The 18,629-nt window shown below is 39.3% G+C and overlaps 1 protein-coding gene across 1 annotated transcript; it reads right to left on the reverse strand.

Annotated features, from left to right (window-relative positions):
- Positions 1-94: 94 nt before the first annotated feature.
- LOC120105727 (2-succinylbenzoate--CoA ligase, chloroplastic/peroxisomal) lies at positions 95-18,206 on the reverse strand. The gene is given in 14 exon segments (XM_039118438.1): positions 95-568; positions 1,237-1,607; positions 1,610-1,674; positions 1,676-1,757; positions 1,760-1,966; positions 2,954-3,081; positions 3,190-3,226; positions 3,229-3,382; positions 3,681-3,713; positions 3,715-3,779; positions 13,766-13,864; positions 14,479-14,650; positions 16,362-16,434; positions 17,855-18,206. Coding segments are annotated over 13 exon segments (1,485 nt in total). The 5' UTR covers positions 18,052-18,206; the 3' UTR covers positions 95-568; positions 1,237-1,434.
- Between the last annotated feature and the right edge of the window lie 423 nt (positions 18,207-18,629).

The following is an 18,629-nucleotide window of genomic DNA, read 5'->3' on the forward strand; positions in this document are numbered from 1 at the left end:
TCTAGTGATATGCATAGAGTTTGTCAACAAAAAATTAGTTTCTTTTCGCCAATTATAAAACATTATAATTGTGAAGCATGGCTAGCAAAAATCATGACTGTGAAGCTGTTAAGGACATCTTCAGAAATATCAAGTCTTCACATATTTTAGGGAACTGTACGAATAAATAACATGGCGTGCCTATCTAAATTTGTGTGAATCATGTGCATTAGTTGACCTTTTGGAGGCTGTTGTCAATTTTGCTACTAAATTTTCTGGGGTCTTGCAAGTTCAAGAAGAACAAGACTAACACATTTAAGATCTATTAGCCATCTTGAACTAAGAAAAGCTCAAAGCATTTTCCTCACATTTGATGCCTCCAGATAGTTCTAGTGCTGAAAGAAACAATGGGTTGGTATCAGAATCAGGTGCTTCAGTTTGGATAGCTTGAGACTCATGAAGTCATAAGTTGCTATGAAGTTGCATATCGGACATTACTTCTTTTCGTATGTCCTCTCTTTTTGGTTTCCCTGTGCTAGTAACTGGAAATGGCTTCCTCCATGGTATGTAAGCCTTTGGTATCTTGAATCTGTAACAAAATTAAAGAATAAAGAGAAAGAAAACTAATTACTCATGAGTGCACTTCACCCTTTTCAAATGGCAAGCGAAGACTAAATTTGACTATGTACAAAACCAATCGATATCTAAAGAAACATTTGCATGGCCAGATGGCTCTCTACAACAAATCCCTGAAAAGGCTAACTTTCCAATGTATACCAGATCATTAGTAAATTAGAAGAGGGAGGGAAAGTTAGAAGCAAAGACAGGATAAATATAGTTACAGAGGTGAACATGGATGAGTTTCATGTGTTAAAATAAAGATTTATAAGGTAGTACATACCTCCCTAGTGCACAACTGGGGAAGAAAAATAAAGAAAGAAAAACAAACTACTGCAAGTTACTATATTAACAAATTAAATAGGAACAACAATAACCTGAAAACTTCCACCTGAGATATATGTGATCTTAATAGGGTTGTTTTTATAGCTAACAAAATACTAAAGAAAATAAACAAAAAGGTGTCCATTCTCCACATTTCCTAGAAATAAAGAAATTTTTCACTACTTTATCTCATTAAAATACTTATACAGCTATAAATGATTTAAGAGGAACAATGATCTGAAGCTTGTATAACCATTAAATTTCAAATGACAAGTTTCATTTAATTTCAAAATATAATTTGTAAATGAAGAATACCTGCTTAAATTTCCTTTGATACAGTAGTTATGGAGGATATCAGTTGAGATTTGTTTTTTGTCAGAAAACATTTCGACTTTTGATCAACCCATTCCCAATCGTCCCTTATGCAACACAAGCAACTACCTTCTCTGTAGGCGAAAATCAGAATACCAACCAAACAGACTGTAGACTCCTGGATGTTGCAAAGGAGTGCCTCTATCTAAACATTAATAACATGACATCTAAATGAATAACAATATTCAAATAAAATGAGAAATAATTATATATAATGCATCTTAAAAAATCAAACACTTGGGAAGTACATTTTAAGATTCCAAGGTCTTTTACCTCTTCAGGATAGATATTTTCTTCCCCACTCTTGATCCGATCTTTTCTCGCCCGATGAGCCACAGATTACCGTTGCAATCAATCCAGCCAATGTCACCTGTGTCAGCCACCATGCTCAATTGAATCCAACATCATGACCTGTGTCTGGTCCAAGTACCCAACCATTACATGCAAACCTCTTGTTAAAATCTCCCAATTGATAGAGCACCACTGTTGTTGCCACTGCTGCTTATTTGAAGTTCAACATGTGGGGCTGGTTTCCCGACACAAACACCATTCTGTTGGTGGCAATGGAGGCCTAACTCAACTTTTTGTTTATCTGGAAAAAGTTTCCCAGATTTTTGAAGTGAAGGATCATGAAGGCTCAAGAAGGTAAGCGAAGAACATGCCTCTGTCATCCCTATTCAGTTAATTTAAAACATGATAGTGTCAAAAAAGACTAAAAAAGCTCAACAAGGAAGGAACAGAATGCGATGATATATTTGAAATCAAGATCCGCCATACCGGATCCGGTAGGCATACCGGTCACCAACTGAACTGGTACGGTTTCGGTGCATATCGAAACCGAGCGGTACGAACCAGTCAGCTCTTTCCTACTGGAGCCAGGGAAGAAGAAGAGAACAAAAGAGAGCGCGGAGAAGAGAGGGAGGGAGGAGACCTGTGGCCGCCATTGGAGAGCCGCGAAGGGGCGGCGAAGCCCAGCAGGGGGCGGGGGAACCCGCGGGGCGCGGCGGAGGCCGAAGCCACGGAAAGAAACAGGAGATGCGGCCGCGGGTTTTTAATTTGGGGGTTCCCCCGCCCCCCGCCGGGCTCCGCCGCCCCTCTCCGGCCTCCGCCACCCCTCCACGGCTCTCCGATGGCGGCCATAGATCTCCTCCCTCCCTCTCTTCCCTGCGCTCTCTCTCCTTCTCTTCATCTTCTTCGTCTCTGGCACAGAACCGGCCCGTACCGGTTTCCATGGCTCCGGCATACCGGTAGCTGGCCGAACCGGTTCGTACCGGCCGGTTCGGCATACCATGTTTGAAACAATAAGTGTAGGTCTGAAAAGTTGGTTACTCTAGTGTCTCAAAAATTAGATACACATAATTTGGCTGCTATATTGCATCTATTTATCTAATGGATAAATGTCTACATCAGCTGCATGTTATAACAATTAGATGTAGGTATCTTTGAGTTCTATAGAATGCTAACCTATATCAGATCAATAATGCTGGCCTCTTCTCAGAATACTTGAGAACTTCTCTATCCAAATAGATGAGTTCCAATAGTTGCAATCATTAAAGGATAAGTTTGATTTCTTATTCTTGTGTGGTACTGTGAAATTGTATCTTAAATTGGAAGGGAAAAGATTCAAAGAGGATAGACAAAGAAAAGATATGAAACATACCATAAGCCGAAATAATCTTAGCACGAGGAAATAAGCATCTGGCTCCCTTCTTGAGCTCTTCAGACAGGCCACTACCACCATTAAGAATTTTGGTTACACTGTCACTGCTATTCCATGCATTTGCTTTCCTGATATCAAACTTCAAGTCTAGTGTTTATATAAAAATAAAAAAGAGCTAAGAAATTATAAATGAGGTAATCTTAGCCTACTGCCTTCTTATATGAAGTGTGACCATACTTCCATAGGAAATTAGATCAGCTATCATTGCAGGACAGTGATAAAGGATGTCACTTGTAGTTGTTCAATGGCTTGAAAACATGATTTTGCATCAAACTTCGGTATCAAAACATGACAACCTCCAGCCATTAGCATGGCTATGCATGAAGATATCCCACCAATATGGCACAAAGGCGCTGTATGGAGATATACCTATAAAGCAACAAACATTCTCGGTATTGAGAAAGTGAAAGTACATCAGTGCCTCAAGCATCTGTTTGAACTTTGAAATGCCTAGCCTTCAAAATCATGTCAACTTCTTTTAGCAAGTAAAATAATTGTTTCCCAATTTTATATTAATATTCACTCCAATCCTACACCTTTTGAATAAGGTATATATATCAAATGTTGGCCTATTTTGGGTGGCATAGGACTAAGATGAATTTTCCTTCAATTAATTTGGATTCAGTAAATAAAAGATCCATACCACCATTTCCAAGGGAAAGCATACATCATCCTCACCATAACCAACAATTGCAATTTTTTGCAAGGGATTGAACAATTAAAGCTGTGTGGCTTATAGCCACGCCCTTTGGCCGTCTGGTGGTTCCTAAAGCCAAGATAACACCTCATTAGTTTTGGAATTATGTCCTATAAAATATTATTACATTCAGATGCATAAACAAGAATTCAACAATGTATCCTTTCATGTGACTTGCAAAAAGTTATAAAATGTGCACCAGTTACATATGTCTAAATGCATGGAGCTGTTGACATTCAATACGCAAAATTACAGAAGTGCAAAACTTGCTATAGCGACTAGAGTGAGGAACTCAATAATAATATACACAATATGCATGGAAGAAACATAGACAACATTCTTATATATATCCATAACTTCATCTTTGTTTAATCTTACTTGCTTACATGATGATTTCTGTATATTAGTGTATATAAAATGTAATGTTATTTATAGAAATAAGACTAAACTCCCCTGTACATCAGTACAAACGATACAAAATAACAAATACATCATAAAACTGGATATTTGTCAAAATGATGTTTTTTACAAGAAAAAGCAGCTCGCCGCTGTCATAAATCAAGGTCAGTGAAAGCATCACTCTGGCAATTGGCAGAAAGCCAAATAGTAAGAATTCTTTGTTCAGGTTTACACAAAAAATATAAAAGTTCTAGCATCAACAACAATATTGTGCCAAGATGATAAATCTCACAGAAAAAAAGAAAAGGTGCAAGTATTTCGTAGGGTTGAGAAGATTTGAGATGACATCATGTACATTTCCAGAAGTATTATAACAAGATAAAGTGATGAAAAATGTGTTGCATGACATTTTCAATGCCCATTAAAATAGTAGCATGGTGGCCTAATAAATTCGTCTTATGCCATGAGAGTCCCAACTGGCTGAGTTAATATAAAGTATCATGTTAATACAAGAGGCCTAGATTGTTAGGGATCAACCCCTATGATTGCGGAATACAAGGGATAATAGGAAAAAGAAGAAGAACACGGCAAAACAATAGCACACGCACAAGACACACAAATTTATGTGGTTCGGAGTCTCTTTCTCTACGTCCACAGCCGCACAAATCAATATTTCACTATATGAACAAAGAAAGTTCCAGAGATTCAGGAAATGAGAACAAACTCTTTTTCTCACAACAATCTCTCTCAAGATGAACAACACGTCGTCTTCCTGATGCACACCAAGAATCAACGGTATTCTGCGCGCCTCCCTTGGACGCTTGAATCTCTTTGGAACCTCTTGTTGATGAGTTCTAGGGTTTCTCTAGGTTGCCACTCATTGCCTCGTGTCCCTCAAGAAGTCTATATATACCTATTGATCTCTTACTTTGATTAGGGACTCAAAAACCTTACTTGAACCTGGTTCATAACTCAAGCCTCGCGTGAAAATCGTGCTCAAGTCGACTCCCGCAGTTCTGCAAGTCGACTCGAAAAAAAAGTCCACAGAAAACAACTCTCTGTCTGCCTGTGGGAGTCGACTCCTGCAGGTCTCGAGTCGACTCCAACACTGTGGAAGTCGACTCCTGCAGATCTGGAGTCGACTCCAAAAACTATGCCAAGTCTGTCTGCGTGCCAGAGTCGACTCCAGCAGACCTGACCCTGCTGAAGATTTTTCTTGGTGATTCAACTCTGAATCTTCTCGAACTCTTCTCAGCTTGTCTTCCCTTGATCCTCCAACACCATAGTGCACATAGGGGTCTTGAAAAGAAGAATGGATCAGGCTTCACAACCCAACAACTCTCCCACTTGGAGACTGATACATCAAGTCATGCATCTATCTGAAAATAAACCAAACTTTCATACCTTGATATGTATTCTCTGTGCGGCACCTCCATTCAACTATCTTCGGAGGCCAATTTGAGGTCATGCATAGCCTCAATTTCTCTGTAGTGATTGTCTTTGTCAACATATCAGCTGAATTCTTTGCTCCTTGAATCTTCTCAAGTAACAAACTGCCATTTCTAGCAACTTCCTGATGAAGTGATATCTCAGCTGTATGTGTTTCGTTCTCGCATGGAACATTGGGTTCTTGGCTAAGTGAATAGCACTCTGACTGTCGCAGAATAGTACACTATGTTTCTGTTCTCTGTCCAGCTCTTTCAGAAGGTTCTGCAGCCAAATCATCTCCTTGCTGGCTTTTGTAATGGCAACATACTTTGCATCAGTTGTCGAAAAGAGCAACGATCTTTTGCAACTGTGAGAACCAGCTCACTACTATCCCACTATGGTATAGAACATACCCTGAGGTGCTTCTTCTAAGTGTCAATATCACCTTCCAAGGTCTGCATCCAGCAAAAACTTTGTAGTGTTTGACTGCCTTTTCTATAACACAAGCCCACATCTCTGGTACTTTTTAAAATATCTTAGGATCCATTTGACAACCTCCTAATGTTGTCTATCCGGATTGGCCATGTATCTGCTCACAGTCCTACTGCATGTGCAATGTCGGATCTCGTGCATATCATAGCATACATCAGACTGCCTACAGCTAAGGCATATGGTACCTTTAACATCTTCAACACCCTCATCATCCTTGGATGATTGCTCTTTTGAAAAGTTTGAAGTGGCTCGCAAAGGTGCCTTCACAGAATCTGCATCTGTCATATTGAATCTATCCAGCACCTTATCAATTATAGTTAGCTTGAGAAAACTTCAGTGTTCTATGTCCACCTTATCCCTTTCAATCCTCAGCCCAAGCATCTATTTTGCTGCACCCATATCTTTCATTGCAAACTCCCTTGATAACTCTTTCTTCCAATCTTTCAATCTCTTGTATGTTCAGTCCGGCTATCAACATGTCATAAGATGATAAAACTGCCATCAAAGTATCTTAAGATAACAGTAATGATCTTCTTGACATCTTGCAAAACCACTGTTGATCATGAATCCATCGAACTTTCTGTACCACAACCTCGGGGCCTGTTTCAACCCATACAAACTTTTCTTCAGCTTGCATACAAAGTTCTCCTTGCCAGAAACTACAAAGCCGACAGGTTGTTGCATGTACATGTCTTCATCAATCTCACCATGAAAAATGCAGTCGTGATATCCAACTGGCTTCCAGATACAGATTTTCTGCTGCCACAAATACTCAGAATCACTCTGATGTTGAATATTTGACTACCGGCGAGAAAATCTCAGTGTAGTCGATACATTCTTCTGTTGGAAGCCTTTCACAACCAACCTTGCTTTATACCTCTTGTTGCATGCAATGTTCCTGCTTAACTTTGTAGACCTACTTGTTCTGTAAAGCCTTCTTGCCTTCTGGTAGTGTACTGAGCTCCCAAGTTTGAATTCTATCCAAGGACTTCATCTCGTCCTTCATGGCTAACTCCACTTCACCGAATCTTTTGCTTTCCATGGCTTCTTCATAACACTCGGGTTCACCTTCCATCCTATCAACAGTAGATAATGTAAAGGAGGATGAATATCTATCCGGTGATCTCGAGATTCTTGTAGATCTCCTCAGCTGCGGTACACTTGGTTGAGGTTATGCCACAACAGTTTCTAAATTTTCAGAATTTTGCTGAAACTCTTTTGGCAACATCTTCTTCTGTAATCTCTTGCAACTCAACTTGCTGATTTTTCTTGCTCTACTCCCCTGCACTCTCAAAATCTGAAGTATTCTTGCCCTTGGTAGAGAACTCGCTCATTGAATATCACATCCTTACCTTCTGATGACCTTCTTATTCTGCGCATCCCAAAACTTGTAATCAAAATCATCTGCACCATATCCAATGAAGAAAGACTTTCTGGACTTTGCATCTAACTTGTCCCTTTTCTCTGCATTGATGTGCACATAGGAGACACACCCAAAGACCCTCAAGTGTGACAAATTTACTGTATTTTCTATCCACTCTTCTTTAGGCAATTTGCAATCATCGGAGAACTGACGGACCTCTGTTTATCAGATATGCTGTGGTGTTGACTGCCTCAGCCCAAAACATCTTAGGCAAACCAACATAGATGCTCATGCTTATTGGCTCTCTCATTCAGGGTTCTGTTCATACATTCAGCCACCCCATTTTACTGCGGTGTGCTCGATATGGTCTTCTCCATTCGGATTTCATTCACTGCACAGAATTCCTTGAACTTGCTATTGTCATATTCTCGCCATGTGTCAGACCTTAGTCGTTTTTATCTTTGCACCAGACTCATTCTCTACCAGACTTTTCTACCTTTTAAAAGGGACGAACACCCTCTGATTTGTGCTTCAAAAAATAAATCCAAATTTTTTTGGTAGAATCATTAATGAATGTGACATAATAGTGCAAGCCTCCAAGAGATGCAACTGGCGAAGGCCCCCACATATCTGTGTGTACAAGCTCTAGCTTTCCTGTCTTCGGTGTTCTTCCACCCTTTGAGAAACTGACATTTTTCTGCTTTCCAAATATACAAGTCTTCACAGAGACCTACATCAACAATTTTCAGATCTGCTAACTTATTCTTCTTCACCATGCATCTTCATACCTTTCTCACTCATATGTCCGAATCTGCAATGCCAAAGACTACTAACTGCTCCTGTCTATGCAATGCCACCATATCCTTGGTGTCGTTGGTTATGTAGAGTGTCTCCAACTTGTTCCCACGTGCTATCACCATAGCTTCTTTGGTGATTTTCCATGAACTACCTACGCAGGTAGTAACATACCCTTCGCTGTCAAGCTGCCCAACAAAAATCAAGTTTCTCTTTAAGCCTGGAACATGCCTCACATTCTTCAGCTTCCACACTGACTGATTCAGCATCCTAATATGAACTTCACCTTTCCCCACAATATCTAAAGGCTCATCATCAGCGAGATAAACCTTTCGGAAGTCTCCTGCGATGTAATTCAGCATACACTCTTTCGTGAGGTAGAATGAAATGAAGCTCCGGAGTCTAGGATCCACGACTCTATAGGACCGTCCACGCTGAGAATTAGAGCATCATTGAATTCATCTGTAGTTGCATTCACGGATTCCTCGTTCTACCCCTTGCCTCGGATTCTTCTTTCTGAGCCAACAATTCTTCTTCGTGTGGCCCTTCTTGCCACAATGCCAGCACCCATCACCTTTCGATCTAGACTTGCTCCTTCTATTCGACTTCGATCTGCTACGATTTTCACTGCGCTGCATAGTTCTTCCTCTGCCTTTAGATGTATTCAGGACCAAACCAGAGTTCACGCCGGACTCTCTCCTTCTGATATCTTCGCTGAGTATCAGATTTCGGATCTCCTCAAACTTCAGCTTGTTTGAGCTACAGGAACTGCTTACAGCTGTCACCGTTGCACCCCAACTTTCTGGCAAAAGGATAGAAGAATTAGGGCATGAACTTCATCCTCAAAATTGATCTCCACCGAGCTCAACTGGCTCGTAATCAGATTGAACTCGTTGATGTGATCCCTAACTGAGAAACCTTCACTCATCTTTAGATTAAATAAACGGCGCATCAGGTACACCTTGTGGAGGCCAAAGGTTTCTCATACATATTCGACAGTGCTTTCAACAAACCCGCTGTTGTCATCTCTTCCAAAACGTTGAACACGACGTTTCTAGCCAACGTCAAGCAAACACCTCCCAAAGCCTGACGATCCAATAAATCCCAGTCGGCCTGTGATATGTCTTTCGATTTCACACCTTCGAGAGGTAGATGAAACTTCTTCTAATACAGATAATCTTCGATCTGCATCTTTCAGAAACCGAAATCTTTGCCGTCAAATCTGTCAATCTTGACCTTGCCTTCTTCAGCCGCCATTGCTCCCACTTTTTTCTTCGAACCAGATAGCTCTGATACCAGTTGTTAGGGATCAACCCTACGATTGTGGAATACAAGGGATAATAGGAAAAGAAGAAGAATACGGCAAAACACTAACACATGCACAAGACACAAATTTATGTGGTTTGGAGTCTTTTACTCCTATGTCCACAGCCGCACAGATCAATATTTCCACTATATGAACAAAGAAAGTTACAGAAATTCAGGAGATGAGAACAAACTCTCTTTCTCACAGCTAACAATCTCTCTTAAGACGAACAACACGTCGTCTTCCTGATGCACACCAAGAATCAACTATTCTGCCGCCTCCCTTGGACGCTTGAATCTCTTTGGAACCTCTTATTGATGAGTTCTAGGATTTCTCTAGGTTGCCACTCATTGCCTCGTGTCCCTCAAGAAGTCTATATATACCTACTGATCTCTTACTTTGATTAGGACTCAAAAATTTTGACTTGGACCTGATTCATAACTCAGCCTCGCGTGAAAATCGTGCTCGAGTCAACTCCCGCAGTTCTGCGAGTCGACTCGGAAAACAGTCCACAAAAAATAACTCTTTGTCTGCCTATGGGAGTCGACTCCTGCAGGTCTTGAGTCGACTCCAAAGTGTTGGAGTCGACTCCTGCAGATCTGGAGCCGACTCCAAAACTGTGCCAAGTCTACCTGCGTGCCAGAGTCGACTCCAAATCTGCTGGAGTCGACTCCTAACCTTGCTGATTCAACTCTGAATCTTCTCGAACTCTTCTCGGCTCGTCTTTCCTTGATCCTCCACTACCATAGTGCACATAGGGGTCTTGAAAAAGGGAATGGATCAGGCTCCACAACCCAACATAGATCTGATCCCACCTCCTTTTTTAGCCATGCTTCTACTTGTCTTGTTCTCAAAAAAAATCATATTCAATTAAAAAAATATTTTAATTTATGTTCAGATTTATGCACACTATTGTGTTGTTTAATGTTTCTATAAAAAAACCAAGCAACAAGGTGCAGCGGAGCCACCAAATATCTAGACAATCTTTAATCTTGACTTGAACTAGGTCAATGTTCTTGCATAGAAGAGAAAGGAGGTCTTGAGCCAGTCCTTGTCGTTGTGCAATTTTTTAGCATCTTCCATATCCATTGGGAGTTGCTTTTGCAACTCGTGTATTTTCCCTGAGCAGTCTGTCTTCTCTCCAGTTGAACAACTTTTTAGTCTTCTAATGAGTGCATCCAACTCCCTGGTCTTGTATTTCCTCAACCGCATAGCTGATTGCCATTCACTAGAGAAAAATCTTTCCTCATAGCTTGTAAATAGGCCAGTTGTGGAATGTGCTAGATCGAAGTATATTTGACATTGTCTAGAAATACATTTCTTGTATGTACTCTTGCTTGCCTCAGTAAGTTCAAGTGATTGCTTCTGATACTGTTCTAAAATAGTTCTTGAATTGCTAGATCGAGTTTCAGCCAGCCACATTTGAACCAACCGATAACACATTTGAGATCCCTTCTCCCCATGAATAGTTCTGTAAAATATATCTTTCGATATTGATAGCCATATCATGCTGACCTTGAGCCCTTAGAAGCTTAGTTTCTTCAACCCTTCCAAGCAAATAAACATGTGTGGTTGTCCGTTCTTCTGTTTGACAACAGAGTAACTCGAGCTCATGCAAAGCCAGTAACAGCTAGAGAGAATCTGGAACCCTTGCAGAGAGTGGAAGCAGACTGCAGCAGATGGCTTGCATAAGGTATCATCAGCTCAGCCTTGGAATTTTTGAATCCCTGAAGTATACCAGAGTAAGCCTCAAAAATGCCTCGTCTAAGCTGGTTTCCATAATCTACCATGTCCACATCACTAGCATCCAAATGTGCAGAGCTCTGCAGCTCCATAAACCATAGACAGTGCATACAAAACATATTTCTCAAAATGCACACCGTATGCAAGGGCAATATCACCAAAGCATGAGAATATAGGAGGTTTGACAGACTGCAGGAGCATGAAATTAGAGAGGTCCTTCAGAAGTTGACTCATGATAGCATCAAAAAAGGGAAAACCTTTTCATCCAAGGCACAGCAGATGTGACCAATCACACCAACTGAGATAGAGCAGACTTGTCGAGTTGATAATCCTCAAAATTTTGTAAGCCCATTTCTAGATACTTATAGAACTCTGGAATGTACTAGGCAAATTCTGTTCTGGCATCATAAACAAGGGCCCCTATAGCAAGCATTGCTTCCTCATGCACAGTGAAATTGCAGGAAGCAATGATTCGAAGAAATAAGAACATCATCCGATCGCAGACTGAAAATTATAAATTTTGTCTCATATCGTACATCATGATGAGTTACTTGAAATCCATTGTATACTCTTCTACGGTCATGTGCCGCTACCAAAGACTATGGAGTTTGGCAATAATCTTCAATGAAGAACTTAATCTTAAGTTCGCAATGCATGTTGTCCCACATTTGGATCTTGCCACATTCTTCATGCTCATGTTGTTCCTTCAGATTTTCTGCCAAATTGATACATACTTCTTGAGCTTGATGGCAACTAGTTTCATGCATCGATCGTCAGAAATTCCAATAAGCTCAAAAACTCATTCAAGCCATGTTTTAAGTTGTATAGATCATGATCTACAAAGTAAATTTTCAATTTATGTGCCCATTCATGTATTTTACCATACTAGTACAATAGATAATATTCATTTCTTTATCGAGTTCATGCACAAATTAGAGATAACTAAATTATATGAATTTTCATTTCTAGGCTTTTTTTTACTGTGAATTATATACAACAGTTTGGATCTTGAATTTAGATAACCTATCATTGATTTTGAAGGTCAAATGGACCAATTTTCTAGTCCATCCAACCATACAATAGCATATCTATCTATATATGTACCTATGTTTGTATGTGTAAATATATATATATATATATATATATATATATATATATATATATATGTACATATGTATATGAACCATTCCAAAATATCCAGTTCGAGGCATCCCGAGCCGTACCGATGGTGGACCGAGATGGTTCCGGCGTACAAATCGAGAAACTGGCGAAGGATAGAGCACGGGAGAAGGAAGGAGAGGGTAAGAGAGAAGGGGAGAGAGAGAGGGAGGAAGAGAGAGGAAGGGTGGTGGATGGTCGACGGAGGGCCACGAAGGATCGAGTAGGGGCATGGAGGGGTGGAGAAGAGGATTGCCGATATCACTTAAATTCATCAAAATAAAAAGAGCCCCCTCTGGGACCCCCTACTTCAAACAAAATAGAGGAACCGAAGGGCAGAGCCCCTCCGCACCCCTCCCTGACCCTCCACCGGCCTCCACCGGCGGTCCGCCACCCTTCGTCTCTCTCCCTCCCTTCCTCTCCCTCACCCTCCCTCCCCCCTCTCTCTTTTCCTCTCTCCCATTCTCCCTCCCCCCACCCTCTTTGCCATATCAAGCCGTAATCCGCCAACCTCCGCCGGCCTTCTCCCTCCCTTCCTCCCTCTCCCTCTCCCTCTCCCTCCCTCCCCCTCTCTCTCTTTTCCCCTCTCCCGTTCTCCCTCTCCCCCAACCCTCTCTGCTGTGTTGGTATGGGTTCGGCATGGAACGGCACGGAGCCATACCAAACCGCGCCGCCAAGTAACCAATACAGGCCCCGTTATCGGCATAGCGATCCTTGTGGATTTATATGTGTATACATATGTATCTATATATGTATATATGTATGATTGTATTTATGTATGTATCTATAATACAGAGTTATACTAGGATGCTTTGAGAGCATTGGCTTCAAATGCTTCCCGGTCAAAACAATGAAAGACCTCCCAAAATGAAAGTCAGCATTCAACATCTAAGATATATAAAATACTTAGTGACTTTTTTTTGGAGGTCCCTTGCATGTGCAATGAAAAAATGAATGATAGAAATATGGCTAGTGAGCAAAAATATAGTATAAACCATATAATTTACAATTACAAACCACTGAATTTCTAACTATTTTGAAACATATATAAATCAAATTTCATCTAATTTAGAGGTTTCTAAACTATAGATTAAACTAAAGCATGATATCATACCACTGAATGGTTTGTTTTGTTTTCATTTGATGTATAACTACAAGATATCAGAAATATGTGATTTTTAGTTTCTAGACAATTTTAATGTCATAAATCATAATCAACACTGCTGATTTTATCTTGAGAGGTCCTTCATTGTTTTTGACTAGAAAGATCTGGGGCCAAATGCTCTCAAAAACAAGTACTCGCATGTACATATATATATATATATATATATAGAGAGAGAGAGAGAGAGAGAGAGATAGTAATAACATTACCTGAGGTAAAGCATATAAGGGCAACTTCCTTTGGTGCCCATATAGCGTTGCTTGTTGGTGTGCCTTGTGAAGGCCTTTTTATGGAATCCATAAAAAAAACTGCAAAAGAATGATGAATTGAATGAAAAATGAAGGGAAAAGCCATGAACATACTATTGGATAAATAATCGAAAACATGAGAAACAAATAGTATCTTTACATGATGTTGTTCAACTTTCAAAATCAATGTAAGAATTTTTCTAAATTTCACGTCATTTTAATTATTGGAGTTCTAGATGCTGCAAACAGAATTTTATCGGTGAATGAAATCTTATACTTGAAACAAAATCTTGGTTTGAGGGAAAATATATTTTAACATATAAAAAGCTGATGCCATGTAAAGAATAAGATAACTTCAGCATTTTGACAATGCTAGTCTACTACTGCTTACAATATAGCATTTATGAGTCCATAGTTGGCATATAAATTAACTATGAGAAAATGTTGAAATTTTTACAAAAAAATGAGGAATGCTGACCAAAAGGTTCAAATGCATTGACTGAATACAGCTTAACTTGGTCAAAATTAAATTCGCCCTTTGCCAAGAACTTACAATATAAGTAAGCATCCGATAAAGAAGCAACGAAATGCTCTTATAATATTGTTAATTAGCACTATATTTCAATTTCTTAAGACTTCCATGCATGCAGTCTTTTAATATGAACAGAACTTACAACTTCTATTACTACGAAGGCTGGGAGGAGAGTCCCCAATAAGAACATATAACTTTAGAAATGGCAAGGTGTTGCTGCTTTGTAGTTCTAGGGCCCATGAGCTACAGCTCTCATCCACTGCTAACATCATAGGCCTTACAAGCTCCATTGCAGATCTTGCTTCCTTAAGGGTCTACATATAAGAAGAAATGATTAGTTAGTAAATAAGATGTGTTTGCTGCACTTGTTAAGGGGTCAATGGATATATCTTGAGTACAATGGTTTACTGCCCTCATTATTAAATATTAATTAGTGTTGTCTTTCATTGACATAGATAATCTAGCTAGATTTATTCTAACTTTTTTGGTTATCAAAAATCTTCCACAATTCATCTCATAAACAATTGAAGAATCTTTTAATCACAAGGTCAGCTTTGCAATCTGTTTACTTTTTGCTATCATATAAGTGGCTGATCTATTTTAGCGAAGCAGAATGGCCATGGTACACCCTACTGATGCATGCCAACCATATTGTACTATACCGTTTCTAAATAGGTATGCGGTACGGGAGGGTGTACTGAGTACCAATATGCCCAATCGGCCTTCTTATCGGGCATACCGACACTATACCAAGATGGCATCAGTACAGGTGTCAATACAAGATTGCGAACCTTAAGCATGGCAGAGTTGTAAGTTGTTACTATTAGGAAATAAAGATTATAAGAGGCTCATATTAAGAAACACGGCATATTGCAAAAAACTTAGGAAGTCATAGAACAATTTTAGCATCATCCCAACAGGTGACTCCCCACCTAACATAAAAAGGACATTATTAATAACACGTCCTAAGGGAATCCATTTATGTAACCATTTCTTGTTATCCCAAATGATTTGCTCAATCAAAACACAAATCTCTCTTCTTTTTTTCAAACAGTATCATATCTTTTAAAATTTTCATAACATTTAAAATCAGAGAGAATTTTAAGATAAACAGTTTTAGTATATCTAAAATGCTAAATCAACTTAGCATATTATCATTATATGACGATAAAACATACGAGCCTAATCTTGGATCTTTTATCAACTTTGTTCAAATATTTTCACAGTTCTTATGAGTATTCCATGAAACTTTAGTTCATGAATTTGCTGCAAAACTCAAAAAGGACCAAAACATTTAAAATCCTTTGGCAATTAGCAAAATATGAGATTTTTCCACCTTTGGGCCACCCACATTTTATGAAAATAGGTCCTGCTATTTGATCAGTCACTACTGCAGCTTTTGAGTGAATTAGTTGGAATAAAATCAATGCATGGTATGTGCCATGGTTTTTTTTGAGAGAAGTGTTAAAAGCTGTTATGAGTGATTTAACCACAAATAACAGACAATAACAGCAAAATAACTGTTGTTTGATAAAATCACTAAACAATTATACTTCCAGTTTTTGATCAAACCTTTGTATGTATGCTGACATTCTTCTATGAGAACTAGGATAGAAGGAAACCCATCTGAAATCAAGGTGAGGGTGGGACTCAAATCCAATTTGTCGGTATCCAACATCTAATGGCTTTATCAACTGAGCAAGCTAGTACCCTTTGTACGTATACAGACATATTTATGTAAAAAGAATATTTTGTGTTTTATAAACAGGGAAAGGATCAACTTACAGCCAACATTACTAATATCTTCGTACTCAAGTGACAGCTAACAAACAGCTGTAGTTAAATTTTTTTTTGCCACCATATGTTTCACATAACAAGTGGTCTTTGAAACTGATATAACCGCTATTTTTTCAAACCATGATCAGAATTGGGATATATAATAAAGGATAAATAACATAAGTGGATGTCAAGTCTCAAAGTTCGAGCAATTCAAAGAAGAATTGGAAGAAGGAAATAACAACTTACCCAGCGGTAATTGAGGGGAGCAGCAATGCCTCCAACATATGTGACCGCAAGGAGCAGCTCTATATACCGATCACTATAACACGAAATGAAATCGATGCAAACCAATCACAGAAATACTCCATTAATCAAATTAGGTTTATAAAAAAAATAAAACAAAATAAAATAAAATAAAAACTGCCTATCTGATCTTGATGAGGGAAAATAAGCACTAACTTTTTTATGCTTTGTTTGGTTGGAGAATAGCTGCATAAAGGTGGGATAGACCCTAAGCCAGCCAAATATTATGCGCCAATTTGAGATACTCTGGTTCTGATTATTCTGGTCAAAGCATTGCTCAGAATAACAGCCGTTAAGAAACCCTAATAACATGTTGAGGGCTTTGTGTCATGTTATATATCTAATAACAGCAAAAAGGATAGCAGTTGTGAAAGCAGATAATTTAGTGTTACAAATGGCTCACTATAGCCAAAACGGCACCAATTATTTGAAATCAGCATTGTTCCCTTAACAAAATAACATTTCTTTTCAAGAAAATCAAAATTTTCCCTCCAAAAAAAAAAAAGTTTGGGCCCCTAAAGTCAATTATTTATAAGTAAAGTGATTTGGACACTATCATTGATATTCTTCCACTATAGTCCGTGTTTGTAAATTTTGCATAAAAAATCCACTTATTGATTTTGTAGAAAAAAGTTAGATTAATTTATTTGCAGCACGATACACATCTATGTGTTTCTAGACAATTTTGTCAAATCTAAATCGTTCCCTTGACAGAATACTTTTCTTTCAAAAAAAAAAAAAACAAAATTTCACTCCAAAAAAAAGTTTGGATCCCTAAAGTCAATAATTTGTAAGTAAAGTGATTTGGACAATATCATTGATATTCTTCCACTATAGTCCATATTTGTGAATTTTGCATAAAAAATCCACTTACTAATTGATTGCGCAGAAAAAAGTTAGATTAGTTTATTTTGCAGAACCATACACATTTACATGTTTCTGGACAATTTTGCTCCAGGTCTATCAGACTACCACCCTCTCCCATTTAGACCCAGAGAAAATTATCCAATGATCCCAGATTGTATATCATTTTGCAAGGAAAATTAATCTTTCCCTTCCTTGCAAAATCAATAATTAGGTAAATTTTTTCTGCAAAACCCACTCCATATTTTTGCCATTATCACGTAAATAATTACAATGTTTAAAAAATTCCAAATCTCGCAGGATGGGGCATAACCGTTATAGTCACTGAATCCTTGGGCCAGAAGGGCTTTGTTCCACATAATTCGGGACAAACTATATAACTATAAGCATTGATATTGGTCATTCCTTGCCTCCACTAGGTCATTTCAGACTCGCTCCATCTCAAGGAAACTGAATAGTTTCAGAGATAACAATTCTAGCTGAGAATAGGAATAGAAATTCCAGACCCTAGGCGAATTCCGAAAGAGAGAAGGCCTCGGATTGGGGTAATATCCTAGCCTTGCAGAGTGTACCTGTTCAACGCGGCGATGGCAACGACGTCTCCCCTCCGGACGCCGGACTCCATCAGGCCGCGGGCGAGACTGAGGACGCCGTCGACGAACTCCCCGCCGGTCCGTCGGTTGCGCCCGGCGATGGCCACCGGAGAGTCCCGCCGAAGCGCCAGGATTCGGCCGAGGCACAGGCAGATGTGCCCTTGGGATTGCGCCATTGTTTCTCCCTCTCTTCTTCTTCTGATTTAAAAGAAGGGTCGGTACCGGTATGTTATCTTATCTCGTTCGGATGTTTCTGGCCTCACGTTTTGACTGGCTTCGGAGTCTGTCCAACTGGGACGGTGCCATCCTGCATGTCCTACAGGTGATCGTATGCGGTTTCAGCGGCCGCGTCGCCGGCACCGACCGATCCCAAAACAGCGACTCAATACTTTAAGGAGGCGTTTGGTATGGAGTGATCGTCCTAGGATCAAGGATGGTATGAATGAAAGTGATGAAATCACTACAATTAATTGCAACACGGTAATCCTACATGGCGGTGATCTTAAATCACCTCCACTCCTTAAATCACCCTCCAACTCGGTGATGGGATACCCATCCTTGAGGTCGGAAATCCAAGATCATCCTAGGACAGTGATCTTGGGTTGAAAGTTAAAGACAAAAATACCCCTCAAGTTAGCAGAAAAATTGATATATCAATATACCATCAATATATTATGTCAGTGTTATATATATATATATATATTAATGATATATATTATATTATAATATATTAATAATTATATTATTATCCTTT

The sequence above is a fragment of the Phoenix dactylifera genome, unplaced genomic scaffold (assembly GCF_009389715.1).
Source record: "Phoenix dactylifera cultivar Barhee BC4 unplaced genomic scaffold, palm_55x_up_171113_PBpolish2nd_filt_p 000351F, whole genome shotgun sequence".
NCBI classification, from domain to species: domain Eukaryota; kingdom Viridiplantae; phylum Streptophyta; class Magnoliopsida; order Arecales; family Arecaceae; genus Phoenix; species Phoenix dactylifera.